This window comes from Delphinus delphis, chromosome 14, assembly GCF_949987515.2.
Source record: "Delphinus delphis chromosome 14, mDelDel1.2, whole genome shotgun sequence".
Taxonomy (NCBI): domain Eukaryota; kingdom Metazoa; phylum Chordata; class Mammalia; order Artiodactyla; family Delphinidae; genus Delphinus; species Delphinus delphis.
The window spans coordinates 50,688,915-50,707,721 of record NC_082696.1 but is presented as its reverse complement, the minus strand read 5'-3'; the positions used below and the strand labels follow the sequence as shown (position 1 = coordinate 50,707,721).

Sequence of the window (18,807 nt, the reverse complement as noted above, 5' to 3'; positions counted from 1 at the left end):
CACATCACACAGAGGGTTATTTCCTTCAGTCAAGGAGCAATTACTGGGCCCTTCTTTTGGGTTCAGGACCATATAGACGTTAGTCCCTGACTTCTGAGACCTTGCAGTCTAACTGAAGAGATAGTCTTAGCCCATACAGAACAATGATATGAATCATATAAATCACTAAATAAGCGGTCTTAAGTAATGTAGGGAGAACTATAATTGCAATTAGAGTCCAAAGAAAAGAGAGATGAGTGGGGCTCGAACAGTCTAGAAAGATCCATTAAAGTGGGATTTGACCTTGACGCAGAGAACAGACAAATGTGCATTCACTTGGGGAAAACTTGGGTTAATTTTCTGGACTCTGATTCCACCTGAGTCACAATGCTATTTTCCAGATGCATAGTCAAGTCCCCTTCCAACTTCCCTTCCACAGTCTGCATGGCAGGCAAGGTTTTCATCACCATTAGAGCAGAGGGGGGCTTCACAAAGAGCAGTGTAATCTGAGTGCTGATGAGGCCAACAGGTTTGATTCTGAAGATTGTTATTGCTGCCAGGCTATAACCTAGACATATAAATGTACTGCTTCAAATGTTCCATCAGGAGAATCGGCTGGGGAGCACTAATCCTAAGTGAAACCATCTTGATTACAAAGGAAGGAATGACAACACCATATTGCTTAACTGCTGAACCTTACAATGAAACACAAAGTGGCATTAACGTTCTCTGCCTGTAAGGCTGCAGTTTAAGCAGTTAATCTTATTTTAGCTGAATGGCATGTTCATTACAGCAAATAAGTAGGTAATGTGTGGGATTACTGAAAGGAAAGATAAATTAAACCAGTTATGGTTATAATGTTGATTTTATTTTAACTGTCTGATTTAACTTGGTATTTTTCAAGAGTCAGATCTAATATACACTCATTTAGCAGAGATTAAGCAGATGGGACTCTTGCCCAGAAAAGGTATTATATGCAATTTAAGATGCTACTTTTAAGGGCAGCAATCCAGGACACTCGATACTGGCTCTAGCCTGGAATCTTCAGTGCTTAAACTGGAGGGGTCCTGAATGGTAAGATAGCACTTCTCTCTTTCCATTAAATAGTTATGTTTTCACCATTTATGCTTTTCAAGGGCAGCTGAAGGACTTTTCTTCAAGGTCTCAAACATCCTTCTGTGTGGACCTGCTACAAAACAGTGTGTAGCTCAGGAATGTATTTTATCTTGTTTACATGTGCTTTCTTCACACAAGTGTTACCCTGACTCCAAAAACCCTTCATTGAACTACAGGTACAAGAGGAAAAAGAGATATAGTCCCTGAACTGGAAAGGATTACAATCTAGTCAGGAGAGGAGGGACAGTAATCTCAAACATAAGGAACCTAGGAGACAATGTGAGAGGGTGTCTAATCAAGTGCCGAATTGCATAGTGCAGTTGAGCAGAGTATGGAGTACTAGATACTGGGCGCTGCACTGGAGGCTCTTCATATACCTAATCTCATTTAATTTGCACAATAATCTTGTGAGGCCAGTATTATTACCTCCTATTTGTCCAAGGAAGGGGAAGTAAATTGCCTGTCCAAGGAAGGGAAAAAGCAGGAGTTTAAACCCAGGTCTAATTCTAAAGGCCTCGTTTTTTCCTTTATGACAAGCTGCTTTCTTAAATATGAAGAGTCAAGAGCAGAAGAAAATCATAAAAGATGTCATGAAAGGAGTGGAATTGGATCTGAGTCAGAATACACCTTCAATCCAACTTAAAAACAAAAAAATTCTTTACCAGTACCCACTTGACAATCAATTTTACTTCCAGAAACAGCCTAAAGAAATAACCTTCTTTCCACATAATACAACGACCTTAAAACATTTTAACTCCAAGAATCCTCTTTTGATTTTTATGCCATTGTTATGTGTTTTCATTATATATATGTTAATCCCACAGGGCATTATTGTTGTATAGTCAATAATTATTCAGATTTATTTATCTATTTTATCCTTCTTGTGCCTTTGGGTTTCCACCTAAGTTCATTTTATTTCTGCCTGAAGAACGATCTTTAGTATTCCCTTTAATGCAGGCCTTGCTTGTGATAATTCTCTCAGACTTTATGCCCAGATATGCCTTATTCCCCTTTCAATTTGAAGAACACATTTTTGCTGGGCATAGAATCCTAGATTGTCAGTTACTTTCTTTCAGCACTTTGAAAATACTCCGTTTACCTTCCCGCTTTCATTATTTCTCTTGAGAAACTAACAATAAGTTTAATTATTGCTCTCATGAAGGTAATGTCTTTTTTCTCTAGCTGTATGTATGTATGATTCTCTCCTTGGTTTTCATTTACTATGAATGTGACTAGGTTTTTGGGTTTGTTTTAAATCCTTTTTGGGCTTCTTAACTTGTGACAATGTTTTTCACCAGTTTGGGAATATTCTCAGCTATTATCTTTTCAAAAATTGTTTCTGTTCCATTTTTCTCTCTCCTTTGCTTCAGGGACTCTAAATACACTTATATTAAATCTTCTCACGATATCCCCTATATCTCTTACACACCCCACCCCCATTTGTATTTACAAACTTTTTTCTCTGCAGGTTTCCTTCTGGAGATATTCTTCTAATTTATTCTTAATCATCTCTTCAACCATGTCTTATTGGTTATAAAACCCTTCCACTGAGTTCATTTCAGCTACTATATTTTTGGTTTGGGATTTAGTTCCTATTTATGTTTTCCATCATTATCAACCTTGCTTTTTTTGTTTCATCTCTTTACCCATTAAACAAATTGCACAGCAATTTGCTGTCAAGAAAAAACTTGACAACAGAGAAGCAATCAATGAGCTCCAGTCCCACTTAGGATATAGAAAAACAAGAAGTTCTGCTCCAACAAACTATGTTTCTTTGGGCAGAGTACAGAAGGAAGAGTAGCAGCCAAAACAGTAAGAGGAAAAACCCGAAATTTTAACAAATGCTTAAAGACAAAGTATGGGCCAGTGTGACAGCTTAGAATCTCCTGGAGGCACAGATACAGGAAGAGTCTGCCCTCACTTGCCAGCTCTTTTCTATAGGCCTCCACTGGGTGTTCATAAGAAAAATGGGGGATAGATCAGGAAAACTGAAAGAGCCACCCTTTGGTGACACAGGCATGCAGATAACAACCATCTGGCGCTGGGGTAAAGGCATGAAACCCATGTTCTTTTATACAAAGAAAGAGCCATTTGCCACTAGTGGAGTGGTACAAAACCTTCCTGTTCCCTGGTTCCAGGAAAAGGCTGTGGTAGAGAAGTTGAAGGAAAAAGCATCAGATGCTAGAGGGGGGTAGGAAACCCACCTGTGACCAGGATCCTGCCCTAATGCAAAGCATTAGGTCTGCTGCCAGTGAGAGAGGGACAGGAAACTTACTCTCATTTAAGAACCGTCCCCCCCAATTACAATGCAGAGTCTGACTGCCATGGGGAGAAGGAGGTGCACCTATAAAGCTCAAGAGCCCGGGGCCTGCATGAGACTGAGGCTAGCGGGGAAAACACTGCCTGCCCCAACCACAAAACTTGCTCAAAGAAACAAGCAACAGATCCCTAGAGCTAAGGGAGGGGCAGGACTAGTAGAGATTCCACTTGTAGTACAGTTGTGCAGTCTGCTGAAAGCAAGAGGGTGAAGCAGGGACACTGAGAAAAACTCCCTGGCATTCTAGGCCACTCACTAAACACAAAGTAGCAGCAGTTCACCACTGGATGAATTTTAAAGCTGTGGTATATTGAAGGTTACAATATCAACAATAAAACCCAAGTCCAGATCAATTACTACTGAGAGTTACTTGGTACCCCCACACTAATGGCCCAAGAGAAGGAGAGGTGTGCCCACTGTACGTATAAATACTATTTACCTCAGTTTCTACTGTTCTTTTACATGCAATGTCTGACATTCAATCAAAAATTATAAGGGCTTCCCTGGTGGCACAGTGGTTGAGAGTCCGCCTGCCGATGCAGGGGACACGGGTTCGTGCCCCAGTCCCGGAGGATCCCACGTGCCGTGGAGCGGCTGGGCCCGAGAGCCATGGCCACTGAGCCTGCGCGTCCGGAGCCTGTGCTCCACAGTGGGAGAGGCCACAGCGTTGAGAGGCCCGTGTACTGCAAAAAAAAAAAAAAATTATAAGACATTAAAAAGCAAGAGAAAAAAATGACAATGATCCACTGTCAAGAGATAAAGTAGTTAACAGAACTAAATCCAGAGATGACCTAGATATTGACACTATCCAACAGGAATTTAAAATAACTGTGATTAAAATGCTAAGGGATCTAGTGGAATGAGTGGACAGCATACAAAAACAGAGAATTTCAGCAGAGAGATAGAAACTATAAAAAAGAGTTAAATGGGGCTTCCCTGGTGGTGCAGTGGTTGAGAGTCTGCCTGCCGATGCAGGGGACGCGGGTTCGTGCCCCGGTCCGGGAAGATCCCACATGCCGCGGAGTGGCTGGGCCCGTGAGCCATGGCCATTGAGCCTGTGCGTCCGGAGCCTGTGCTCCGCAACGGGAGAGGCCACAACAGTGAGAGGCCCACGAACCGCAAAAAAAAAAAAAAAAAAAAGAGTTAAATGGAAACCCTGGGAATAAAAATACAGTATCAAGAGATGAAGAATCATTTTGACAGGCTTATTAGTAGACTGGACACAGCACAAGAAAGAATCAGTGAACCTAAAGTAGGTCAATAGAAATGATGCACATTGAAACATAAAAGTAAAAGAGAGTGAATAAAACAGAAGAGTGCATCCAACAGAGCTGTGGGACAATATCAAATGGTCTAACATAAATCTAATTGGAGTTCCAGAAGGAGAAGAGAGAGAGAGTACAGGACAGAAGAATATTTGATGGTATAATGGATGAGAATTTTCCAAAATTAATGATATACAACCAAAAAATCCAACAGTCTCAGAGAATCCCAAGCAGAATAAATACAAAGATAAACATACCAAGACACATCATAGTAAAACTGTTGAAAATTGAAAGTTAAGAGGAAATCTTGAAGGCAGTCAGAAAATAAAAATGTTACATAGAGAAGAACAAATATAAGAATCACAGCAGACCTGTCATCAGAAAATTTGCAAGCCAGAAGGCAATAGTGATTTCTTTAAGGTACAGTTGACCCTTGAACAACATGTCTTTGAAATGTGCAGGTCTACTCATACACAGATTCTTTTTCAACATATATACAAAAATATATGTGTAGAACATCATGTGCAAGACTTGTATTGAAGTGGATAGCCTATCCCTACATAGGCACAGGGTGAGTGATATTTAACATAACATTAATGATATTAGTTTTCTTACTGTTTTATAACTTTGCTTTCAAAGAATTACGTAACTGTACAGTATGCCTCTCTCTTTCATAATTGGAGAAAGTGTGTATCAGCCTATCATCACAGGGAAGTGTTTTTTAAAAATATATAATTATGTTTCCAATACTGTATCATGAATATGACTGCAATAATGCATGCCATAAAAATTTTATGCACGCCATAAAAATTTTATAACAATTCATTCATTAGTGAGCAGGCTAGGCTACCATGAAGCAATTGTATTGATTATCCTAGGCTACCATAAAGCAATCATATAGCTGCTTCTTCATTATCAATGCATGAATTGTTATACCTGTAAATAAACTGAATTTCTTTTTCACGTTATCTCTTCATTTCTGATGTCTAGTGTTAGTAATACGTATAACATCTACAGTATTTTGCATCATATAAGACAATATTGATGTAGGTACTGACAGACAATTCATCTTGCAAACAGATGACATAAACTTATAGTATCGATAAATACAGTACAGTACTGTAAACATATTTTTCTTCCTTATGATTTTCTTAATAACATTTTTTCTGTAGCTTACTTTATTGTAAGAATACAGCATATGGACTTCCCTGGTGGCGCAGTGGTTAAGAATCCACCTGCCAATGCAGGGGACACGGGTTCGAGCCCTGGTCCAGGAAGATCCCACATGCCGCAGAGCAACTAAGCCCATGCGCCACAGCTACTGAGACTGCGCTCTAGAGCCCACGTGCCACAACAACTGAAGCCCACGCGCCTAGAGCCCATGCTCTGAAACAAAGAGAAGCCACCGCAATGAGAAGCCCGCGCACCTCAACGAAGAGGAGCCTCCACTCGCCACGACTAGAGAAAGCCTGCGTGCAGCAACAAAGACCCAATGCAGCCAATAAATAAATAAATAATAAAAATAAAATATAGCACTTTAATTTCCTTAAGCTGCTTTGTTTATTTCAAAGTGCCAAAAAACTAAAGGTGTTCTGGTGCACACACATATGCTGTGAATCTAAGAATTCAGAACTATGCAAAGAACTTTTCAATACGACTTTACAAGTGAAATATTTACACACTTTACTGGTAGTGCTTAATGCTTATTTTTGAAATCTATTGCTGATATTCCTCTAAAGAGCAATGACTCAACCAGAAAAATATTAAAGGCTGCCTTTTCTTTTGTAAAGTGCTTATTAGCAACCATATCCAAAAGCAATGGTTTTCAGAAATACATATTAAAAGGTGCTCAAAGAGTCACCTCTTACAGAATCAAATATGCCATTTTGTAACTTTGTACATGTAAACTGATTTTATCTGCATTAATGAAAGATTGCTTTCAATGGCCCTCAACTATATGCTTCAAATCAAGACAGTGCTATTAGCATCAGCAGCATGAACAGTAACAGCAGAATAAACCCCAGCACATTTTAAATGGATCACAGCAGACTAGAAAAACTGTAACAGCTTTTGGATATGTTGCATATCCAAGGATGAGGCTACTCTTTCACTCTGCATATATGGTAAACATTGTAAAAAATAATAAAAACACTTTCTCGTCTCTCTGTAAGAGCATTTTACAGTGTATAAAAGGATTCAGATTCTTGTACCAATTAAGCAAACTGTTTTTCTATATAAAGTAGGCTTTATATTAAAGAAAGAAAGAAGGAAAGAAAGAGAAAAGAAAGCCTATTTCCACCAAGACAGCTAGAAGGAATTAACAAGTGAAACACCTAATGCTAAAAACCTGAGGGAAAAAAATGTGAACAATTCTGAAATGAAGCTTTTTTGAAAGGTTGATATAAACATTCCAAAAAGGAATTTGTTTTCGAGTGTGAAGTATCTGACTTCATTTCAATCATATATCACTTTTATCTGATTTAAATAATTTAGAAAAAAAATAAGCATCATCTTAACTGAACTACTTTCTGTATCAGATTCTCTTTCTGACTCATGCCCCCCAGTACGAACCATTCAATGCTCTTATAGTGAGCATCCCCTCAGGTCCCTGTCTATTTTCTGAATCTTAAAAGCTTTTTTACTCCTCCTTTTTTTTCCCCTCCAAAACTCCCCATATATCCCAAGAGAAAATTCCTATTAAAAAATCATAATTTAAATACATTGTGACAATGTTACATTTGATTTAAAGTGGTAATAAATTATAAATTGCCAAATAATATAATTCACAATGCAAATCCCTGGTATAAAAAGAATCCATCTTGCCCTGAATATAATAAAGCAGTCCAGTGATTTCAAATTACTTATGAAATAAAGGCAAAAATAAGGTGTAAAACACTATTTATAAAAGTTAAGTAAGAAACCAGTTACCATAAATCTTTTTACAAAGATAAATGTAATGGGCCTTTCCATTTCTAAAAATTTTGGGGGAGGTTTATAACTAGTGGTTTCAAAAATGACTTTAAGGAAACCAGAGATTAAATTACATATTATTTGTAATATATGACATATTAAATATATGTGACAATAATACTGCAATGGTGAGAAACTTAAATTAATCTTTGGACTTGCTACTTTTCGGCAAGTAAATTTTTTTCAAAGTCTTTGCTATAACTGATTAATTTTTAAATGTTAGTTCTCAAAAACTTTGCTACTAGAGATACTATGTTAACTAAGGAGATACTGGAAGTCTCAAATAGTAACAATACGCCTACAAAATAAAACAAGATTGTTCTTGCATCTTTTGTTAGTATAACAAATACACTTTAAAATAGACAACATTGCTATGCCTGTAAATTAAAAATACCCAAACCTTTAAAAAGGGGGTGGAACAGGAAAGAAAAATTGAAAATTCTTATTTAAAAATAAATCTGAAGTCCTTGCAGTTCTTAAGAACTTGACTTGTCAAATCACGGTTTATCTTCTTTTGGACCAAGCTGTGTCTTCCACCATTCATCCATGGGATATGATGTCAATTCTCCATTCTGTAGGTTTCAGTGTGAATTTTCTTGAATGTTTGCAAAGCTGGTACTGGACTTGAGACGTTTGGCTAAATAAATCAAAAGTATTATATTTTAACTTAAATTTAATTCTCTAAACATAATTATTCATTATTTTATGTAAACTATAGTATTCATCTATTAATTCCATGTTTGAATCTGAATAGATTCAATCTTATAAGAATTAAACCTAAATCTATTTTTTTCTACCAACCTCAAAAGATGTAACTTTGCTAGAAGCTGCACATGATTTTGTTAGAAGCAGTGCCAAATAAAACAGATGTAATTTATATCATCCTGAACAATATAGTCTTAAATATGTAATAAAAATGAAAGTACTCTACTTTAAAAATGGAAGTGCTATAAAGTATAATAAAAAAATTATATATTTGAAAGTCTAATCTAGAAATCCAAATCTAAATTTCTCTTAAAAGAATTCAGTAAAAGAACTCTGTAATGTTTAAAAAAACAAACAAACATTCAAATGGCTTACAAAGAAAAGTGAGTTGGATATTACACACATGTGCACAAACATATATGGCAGCTAATAAAATATGTACAATCAGTTTTGATCATGATGCTAAAGGGACTGAGTCATTAGAGTTAATAAAGAAAATCATGGCTATTTGGCTTGGTAATATGTTTTGTTCTTTAGTTAAACATGAATGTTTCTCATGTTCCAGAAATTAAAAACAACCATGCCATAGTGAAAGTATCTTACATTGGATAACTAGGAATCTCTCTACTTCAGAGGTTCTCAACACTAGAATAGAGGTTATGATTTAGAAGGTCTGCAATGGGATTCAGACATTTAATTTTTGTTTTTGTGTTTTGAAAGCTCTGCAGATAATTCTGATATGTGGCCAAGGATGAGAACCACTGTTCTAGTTTCTATCAGGGTCTCCCCTGACAACTGTAAGTAGAAGATGACAACATGGCTTCCTGGACCAGTGCATTGTTTCAGCCTAAACTTAAAAAGCAACTTAAACTAAAAAACAGCCTAAACTGAAAGTCTACTTCTTAAGCCTTCAGTGGATCTGGGAAGCAAACTAAATCAAAAGGGTTTTTTGTTTTAAATGTTGTTTAAAACTATTAAAAGTAATCTAGTTTCTAATTACCAAATTCATTAAACTAACCAGGTAGCAATACAACTTCCTTGCTTCCTTATTCTCTATCTGATAAATCCCTACATCCTCCAAAATTCTACTCCAGGGATCTTCTAATGGCGAATTCCAACACCCCAAATGCAGAGTTCGTCTTCTATGCCTCTGTGGTCCAACCACACTGTATGCACTTCTATTACATTTGTTGTAATGATTGGATTATGGTCGGTATGTTCTTTGAGGGCATCTATTGTGCTTTGTTCCTTTTTAAATCCCTAATTCCTACCATAGGACTTGATGAATGGTAGCATAAAGAAAATGGTAGCATAAAGAAAAGTAAATTAAAATTTCCATGAGGTATCAGCACAAGAACTATTTGCTTACACTAGCACTTCCTTAAGTTCATCATTTAATTCGTAAACAATGCTTCTATGAAACATTAATAGGTATTATGCAAAGGTCCTATTGTCAAGTTTGGGGGATGTAATCTCAGAGGCCTTAATTTATATTCAGGTACATTATGAAGCTCATGAAAAGGAATTTCACAGGACTAGTATTTTAAGGAACTCACTCTAGGAGTTGCTAACATTAAGTACAATGTTCTTTTATTCAACAAATATTTTGGAGTATCTACTATGGGCCAGGTACTTTCTAGATGCTGGTGATATAGTGGTGAGCAACATAAACAAAATCCTTTTTCTGATAGAACTTACAGTTGAGTCAGGGTAGACAAACAAATGAGGTAGAAAATAAGTGGAAAAGTTAATTGGAATAGACTAAATAGTGATTAAATGCTATTAAAGAAAGATGATACAGAAGAATTTTAAAAAGGGTGTATTCTTAGGTTGGGGGGGTCATAAAAGTTCTCTTTGTGTCAGTAACCTTTGACCTAAGACCTGGATGACAAGGAGCCAGTCAAGGAAAGCAGGGAGGGAAAAATACAAGAACCTCGGAAAGAGGACAGTGTGAATGAGCTTGGTGTTTGAGAGGAGCAGAAAGAAGGCCGGACTGCCTACATACAGCATCATGAGAAAGGAGAGGGGTAGACACAGGAGTTTAGGAATGCAGATGGGGACCAGGTCACATGCAGCTTGGAGAGCAGACCTTGGAATAAGTCTGTATTTTATTCTAGGTGCGACGGGTACACGGGAAGGGTTTCAAATGGGAGAGGAGCACGTGGTAAAATTTGTGTTTAAAAATTTACTCTAGCCACTATACGGACAATGGATTGTAGTGGGTCAAGAAGTAGAAGTAGGGATACCAGTTAAGGGACCTCTGCCTTAGTGCTGGTAAGAGACGGTGATGGCCTGGGCTAAGGTATTACCAGTGGGGATAGAGAAAAGATAATTTAAGATATATTTTTGGAAATACAGCTGGCAGTACTTGCTGATGAATTGAAAAGGGGTAGGGGAGGGAATAAGGGAATGGGGAAAGAAAAGAAAAGAAAAAGTTAAGAAATTGAAAGATATTAAAAGAAATTAAACGACAAAAGGATTTGTGGCTTATACAAGCAGATGGATGGTAATGACTTTTATTGTGAAAACAAACGAACAAAAACACTGATCAGAAGTACTATATATCTTCTGTAGAGTTAAATAGATTTGCAAAGCAAATAAGATGCTAAACTTTAAAAGTACACCAAGCCCTGAAAAATAAAGTTTCTCAACAGTGAGGTCCCTGCAATATTTTGTTATTACCCTAAAGAAGCACTTTTAGGCCTGAGTTATTACATATTTACAGAATGCTGGCAATCTTCAAAATACTTTACTAAATGCACCCATGATAAAGACTCTCTCCTCTAGTAGCTAGCTTTTTGAGGTGACAAGACATTACAAATTCAATGTAAACTGATGTACAAGCAATCTTTTTTTTTTTTAAGTTAGATATATTAGACGTGAAGTTAGATAAATCATGAAAAAATGCCAGAAAGAAATTTACAAGGGAAAGAATTTTTATATCGTAGGTTCCTAAACTAGGAATAATATTTAAGAGAAAAAAAGCCTGACTTTTTTTTTCTCCTGAAAACATTCTTTTTTAAAAAAACTAAAATTACTAAGGGATAAGCCCATACTTTCATTCTGATAATAAACAAGAAAACTATGAGATTTGGAGGTCACTTTTCTTTGGCTAGTTGGGACCTTCTAGTTAGTGTTTTTTTCTGCTCTGCCCTATTTGATGGGGAGAAAGGAAAGGAATGAACACATACTGAGCACATGCTATATGTCAAGTAACTTTCTTGCAACTACAATTCCAATTTGTTCATAAACAAATTGTCTGTGTGTAAGCTACAGTTTCTCCCTGCCTGCTACTTGTTTGGTGGTTCTGTCATGGGTGGTTCTGCCAATGGACCTAAGAGCTCTCTACTATTTATCTCCCTATTATGGCCATTTCAGGTCTGCAAAGCCTTTGTTGCTATTCCTTTGTTGTTGTCAACCTTATTCCAGGGAATCTAGCTTTCTCAATTAAAGCTTCTGAAAGATACTGTATGTTAAAGTTTGATTATAAAGTCACTTAACTTACACATCTCTTCTGGTAGTGAGCACAGTTGTAAAATTTGAAGAAGAGAGCTGTTTTAGGCTAATATACTTTGAGTTCTCAGAGTATATATTATTTCTAAAACAGGCTTAGATTTTTTTAAATACAGGTTTTTAATCTAAGTAAATAAACAACCATAAAAAGAAACTTACGTAGAATGAGTTTGCGTTTCTTTTGCTCTGAGTGAAGAAAACTACTAAGGTAGAAGACAACAGGTAGAAAGAGAATGAACACAGAAACAGCAATTACAGGCACTGTGTCACTGCAAGGGACTGAACAGTTGAAAGTTCGACTCCAAAGTTTTCGAGTAATATTCATCTGAAACAATAACAAATAATGTTACTCTATTTTATATTTAATTTGTCTTCAATTTCATAAAATTATTTTGTCAGTAACAAGAACCCCAAATTTAGACTAAATACACATCCCTAAAAAAATCTATTAATAGTTGAGGACAATTTCTTCTGTCAGGGAAATAAGCTGGTTCACGATTAGTCATTGTATAAATTTATATCCATACAGAAATTTCATATTGTAAATTCATAATACTGTCCAAAGAATGTCAGCTTTTCACAGACTTCAAAAACAGAACTTGTATCAATAGAAATATACTGTGCTTCATTCATTAAAAAAGATTTAAAAGGGTAACTATGTGAGGTGATGAATGTCAATAATTAGACTGTGGGAATCCTTTTGCAATATGTATGTATATCAAATCATCACACTGTACACTTTAAATATATTATAATTTTATTTGTCAAGTACACCTCAATAAAACTGGGGGGGGAGGGGAAGTCTCACAAAACAAACAAACAAAATATTTTCTTTCATATGTTACCTACATAATCTCACTGAGCTTGTTGTAATATTTTTAGAATGGAGATAAAAATATCAGCTTTATAGGGCTTCTCTTCAAGAGATGATATCTATGAAATGCTTAATAGCTTATCTAAGATATTATGAAAGATTCATACAGCAAATAATTTTTTAAGTATATAATATCTAATGAGTCATGGAAACTTTATTAGACAATACTAATATCTTATTTAGCCCCTAGATACACTTAGGGGCTGCAGTACCTCACTTTCATTGAGCTCATGATTTCTGTCAAACAGGCTAAACGATGTAAGGAAACTATCAAATTTAGCTTTTAAAACTGTTCTTGCCTGGATTTTGTTTAATTGAGATATGGTTTACAAATGGTGCACTGTACGTCTGTCGTAATTTTTGCTTATTGCAAGATGGATGTTCTAAAATAGGTTGGTCATGTTGATTTCCTGTGTAATCCAACTTGTGTCATAGAACCAATATTCATTTTTCTTCTTTATTTTAAAAAAAAGAAAGAGACTATTATTCTTTAAAAAGATGTTATTATTTATTGGGAACCTACTAGAAGCCAGGTACTACTCTAAACATTAGTAACAGAGCAGTAACAAACAAAAATCCCCATGGTGTATCCATTTTAAGCGCTTTTTACCATTCTGAATATTACAGATCCACTATGTTCACTCTGAGCTGCTATAATTCACACTCATCATTCTCAAACATTAAGTTTACCAATTTTGACCACAAGTTCTCTGCTTTTTGACAATAAATTTTCAGTTTCCTCTAATGCCTCAATAGTCAGGCATCGTATTCCCATAAAAAGGCATGATTGCCATCTAGTGGTGCCCCATGTAAAGGCAGGCTATTCAACGGAGGAAAAAAGAGTTTTTGTTGACTATTCATTCAATCAATACATTCAATCAATACAATCAATACATGTTACTAAGGGCCCACTATTTGCTAGGCGCTGTTCTAGATACTGAACAGTGAACAAAAAAGGACAATGATGTTCTTGTCTTCATATGGCTTATATTTTAGCAAGGGGAGAAAGACTACAAATAAGTAAACAAAACTTTTCAGATGGCAATAGATATAAAGAAATAAAGCAACAGGATAGGAAGTAACTGAGGAATGGCTTCAGAAACATATTGTAGCAAAACCTAGAGACTTCTTGAATTAGCAACAAGTGCACAAGAAACTGAAATGAAGACATTTAACAATATACCCACACCTCTGAAAATGACACACATTATCAAACTTAAAAAAACAAAATGTATAAATGGAGTATAATCTATAAAAATATTAAATCACTATGTTGTATACCTGAAGCTAATATAATATTGTAAATCAACTATACTTTAATAAAAAGAAGTCAAATATACCAAATTATCAACTTACTTATGAAGTATCTGATTAATTTCCATTTTAGTTTGACACATCAGGATATTCTAAAACTTTACTACTTAGCAACTAGTTATTTCTGGTTGAAGACACCATATGCAAATTCCAATAATAATACTGAAGGCACATTCAACAACACTGCAAAACACGTGTTGTATCAGGAGCAAAGTACTTACTGCATCTTCCACATCAATGCATAAGTGCGTTCCAGATTCAGCCTTATTTTCAAGTTCATTCATTTTTTGCATTTCACTGTACAGACTACTCAGAGTTTTGTATGCGTCATGACAGTTTTTGCATACTTCTGAATAATTTCTTAACTGAAGAAGACTGTGTGCGCTCCCCTAAAAGTCAAAGGCACATAAAATACACGCAATAAACATTACATTTTTTAAACTTATTTGCCCTCCTGGAGGAAATAATAGAGTATGTTAAAGTGCTGAGCTGTGGTGTGGGGCAGGTTGCTAAACCACTCTGAGCCTCGGTTTTAACTATAAAATAGGGATACCCTTACCTGTATTACAGGTCCCAAGGAATAGAGACTGGTATGTAGCACACAGTAAAATATTTGGTACTTTCTAGTTGCCCCTGAATTTTGAAAACCACTGCACTAGCCACTGTTAACTGAGGGCAACACTAGCTCATATACCAAATTATTGATACCTAAATACCAAAAATTTACTAAGTTATCTTGCCATTTATACATCTGCCCTTATCTATCCTACACTCACCAAATAAATAAAGTATACCCTTGCCTGTGCTGACTTGAACCCTGAAGTCTGCCTTATTGAGACAGAGAAGACTTTATAATGAGTTAGGAAACGGCACCCAAACTACATCCCTCCCCCAGCCCTCTTACCCTAATGCTTTTAATCCAGGCCTTTCAAGTCAACAAAAAGGGACTAATACCAATGAATTGTATAACCTAAAATATAACCTCAGGTACTGGATATAAGACATTATGTTAGTGAATCTCAATCATTTCCACTTCTGGGACTGACGCTTGTATTTCAAGAACAAGTTTGCTAAACAGTCAATTCACACTTTTGTTTTCTATTCCCTTTATTCTTTACCTTATAGCCTGGAGAAATAATATTAACTGACTATCAGAATGAAAAAGAAAAGGAAAAATTAAGGGAATTAAGCTGATGTAGCCCCTACAATATTACCCTTACTATCTACTTGACAGAGAAACTCAAGACTCTCTTTAGTTCTGCCACAAGAAATAGCCCATTGCCTGTTTTTCACAGAACAATTGTACGTTCAGCTAAATGTGTTCGATCAAAAATGGAGCACAGTACCTTGATGGGGGAGTATAATTTAGTCATTTATATTAAAACTTAAAATGTACATATCATTTGACATTGCAATTTCACTTCTAGGAATCTACCAGACAGATAAAGATACAAATACCTGCAAAAGACTGTCCATATTTGTGATAGTAAAATACTGAACCAAACAAAATTCTCCATTGATACAGGGACTGACTGACTAAATGGTGGCATAGTCAAACAACAAAAAGCCCTGCAACGTTTAAAGCAAATGAGAAAGTAGGATTCTGGGAAAATGATGACATCAGCACGTGCCATTCCTGATTTCTTTCCTGAAGAGACTCAAGAACAGAAGAGTAAACCCAGGCCCTTGATAGCACTGTTAATTATAGAGGCATGACATGCACATTTCATCACAGGAAGGTTGTATGACAGCTGTCATACCACTCCCAGAGAAACTAGCCGGAACCACAGTCTCTTGTGACCCTCTATCCCCTGCAACCACCTACTGTCCTCTGGAGATGCGAGGGGCTGGAATAATAGCCCCACCCTACCTGCAGGACCACCCACAAAAAGCAGTCTCCACAGTCACCCAGACAGTCCAGGTTCCCAGAGAAGCCACCTGCAAACACATACTACATAAGGTGGAGCTGGTCTGGAACCTAAACCCACATCTCTGCCTCATCACTGAGCCAGAAGGCACTGCCACAGCCAATACCATTAATTTCACTGCTACCACCTATCTCTTTAGCTGGTTCTCCTCCCTTTTCAAACACACACACACACACACACACACACACACACACACACACACACACACACAACCTATAAAACGTTGGCATTGCCCAGAACTCAGTCCTTGGGGCCTCTTCATCATCTCTATCTCCACTCACTCACATCCAAGTCTCCAGGCTTGATACCATCTGTACCTGATGACTCTCAAATCTACAGCTCCAGCTCATACCTCTCCCCTGATAATAAACAAACAAACTACCTAATTAGCTAATTAATTTTTAAAAACCATTCAATTTAAGGAAATAGAAAAATGACAAAACCAAAAGAATATAGGAGGAATTAATAAATGCAAAAGCATAACTTAACACATTAAGAAAAATAAAACAGAAACTGATAAATAAAGCCAAAGGTGGGTTTTCCAAAAGGTCAATAAATATAAATGTATCTTCAACAAGCCTAAAGAAAATTCAAGGGAAAAAAGGACTCACAAGTATAGCATTTGGAAATAGAAAGGAAATGTAGCTATATATATGATAGAAAGTTTAAGGAGTAACCAATTACTAAATGCAATGCATTATCCTGGAATGAATCCTGAAATAGAAAAGGACATTAGTAGAAAAACTGTTGAAATCAGAATGAAGTCTGGCATTTAGTTAATAGTTATATACCAATGTTCATTTCTTATTTTTGACTAATGTACCTTGGTAACATAAGGTGAACATTAGGGGAAACTAGGTCAGGGATATACAGGAATTCTCTGTATTAGCTTTGCAACTTTTCTGTAAATCTAAAATTATTCCAAAAAAAAAAAAAACCATTTAAAAATAGGCAGTTAAAATCTGTAGTGGGGCCTTTTTGTCCGACATCTTAGGGAGGTGAGGTGATAGCAGTTGCTCTCCCGGCTTCGCTATGCCGCCCAAGGATGACAAGAAGAAGAAAGATGCCGGAAAGTCGGCCAAGAAAGACAAAGACCCAGTGAACAAATCTGGGGGCAAGGCCAAAAAGAAGAAGTGGTCCAAAGGCAAAGTTCGGGACAAGCTCAATAACCTAGTCTTGTTTGACAAAGCAACGTATGACAAACTCTGTAAAGAAGTTCCCAACTATAAGCTTATAACTCCAGCTGTCGTCTCTGAGAGACGGAAGATTCGTGGCTCCCTGGCCAGGGCAGCCCTGCAGGAGCTGCTTAGTAAAGGACTTATTAAACTGGTTTCAAAGCACAGAGCTCAAGTAATTTACACCAGAAATACCAAGGGTGGAGATGCTCCAGCTGCTGGTGAAGATGCATTAACAGGTCCCACCAGCTGTATATTTTGAAAAATAAAGCTTTATTAAATCAAAAAAAAAATCTGTAGTGGGGGAAGAAAAGATATCGTTCATAAGGGCACCAAACACTATGTAATACCTTGAAATAGACTTAAGAAATGTATAAACCTATAGGAAATTTAAATAAATAAGTAAAACTGTGCTAGAGAACATTAAAAAATAAAGAATAATGGTGGTTACCAGGGGCTAGAGAAAGAGGAAATGGGGAGTTGTTACTTAATGTGTACAGAGTTTCAGTTTGAGAAGATGAAACATTCTGGAGATGGATATGGTGGTAGAGTTGTACAACAATGTGAGTGTACTTAATGCCACTGAACTGTACACTTAGAAGTTGTAATGTGGTAAATTTTATATTCTATTTTACTGAAATAAAAAATAGTGAATATATACTGTACTCCTAGATAGGAAAGCTTAATATAATAACAGGTCAATTTTTCCCAAATGATGACTCTAAAATGTAATGCAATTCTAATAAAATATCAAAATGATTGATTATTTTGAACTTGGTTCTAAAATTCATTTCATGGATTTATTTAGTAAATCATGTTTTGAAAGTCAAGAAGCCAACAGGAAAAAAAGGTTGGCGCTAAACCTTACGTCTTACACCAAAATAAATTTCAAACAGATAAAATGATGCTTAAATGTACAAAACAAAACCATGAAAGTCCTAAAACAATCACAGGAGAAATTTTTTAAATAATCTCAAAGTGGGAAAAGGCCTTCTAGTGTAACACAAAATCCACAAGCCATTAAATTAATTTTGGTAAATCTAAGAACATAAAAATTAAAATTTTCTTCATATCAAAAAGAGAAGCATGATAAAGAGACAAACAACAAATGAGGAAAAAATATTTGCAACTAACATCCCAGGAAAAATGCTAATTTCCCTAAAGTACATTCATCAGAACTAGTGTCTTTGGTCTCTAAAACCAGAGTTCCTAGTCAAATAGTCTTGGTAAATGCTGTATACAAAGTTACCATTTGAAGTTCTATATAATGTACATTAGTCCACTAAAGTTCTGCAGTCCTGTATTAAAGCATTTCTTACCCTTATTAAGAACATTACACCTTTTTTATGGGCTACCTATTAAAATCTTGCAGAACATATTTTGGGAAATGTTCATCTAATAGTTTTTATTATACTCAGGGAAATTCATATACTATGTTATCACATTTATTAAAGAGAAAATTATACATACCTATATCCTAAATATATTTCTATCTATTTGTGGGGATTACCTACTTGTTAAAAAGCAAGTTTCAAAACTAGGATTTTACCAGAATTCCAATTTCACCCCTCACCACTACCAGGAACATTCCAGTACTAACATTCAAGGGTCAGAGGTGGAGAAAACAAAACCCAATAAAGTAGGTTTCTTA

The 18,807-nt window shown here is 36.1% G+C and overlaps 1 protein-coding gene and 1 pseudogene across 1 annotated transcript in view; one reads left to right on the top strand and one right to left on the bottom strand.

Moving 5' to 3' along the window:
- Positions 1-6,091: 6,091 nt before the first annotated feature.
- Positions 6,092-18,807, bottom strand: part of OSTM1 (osteoclastogenesis associated transmembrane protein 1) — a 39,047-nt gene continuing 26,331 nt past the window's right edge. Inside the window, exons 4-6 of the mRNA XM_060030138.1 lie at positions 14,275-14,442; positions 12,025-12,190; positions 6,092-8,284 (exon numbers count right to left, since the gene is read on the bottom strand). Of these exons, the coding sequence (XP_059886121.1) occupies positions 8,229-8,284; positions 12,025-12,190; positions 14,275-14,442 (390 nt within the window). The 3' untranslated portion in view covers positions 6,092-8,228. The remainder of the gene's footprint in view (positions 8,285-12,024; positions 12,191-14,274; positions 14,443-18,807) is intronic.
- Positions 16,961-17,438, top strand: LOC132437324 (small ribosomal subunit protein eS25 pseudogene; annotated as a pseudogene).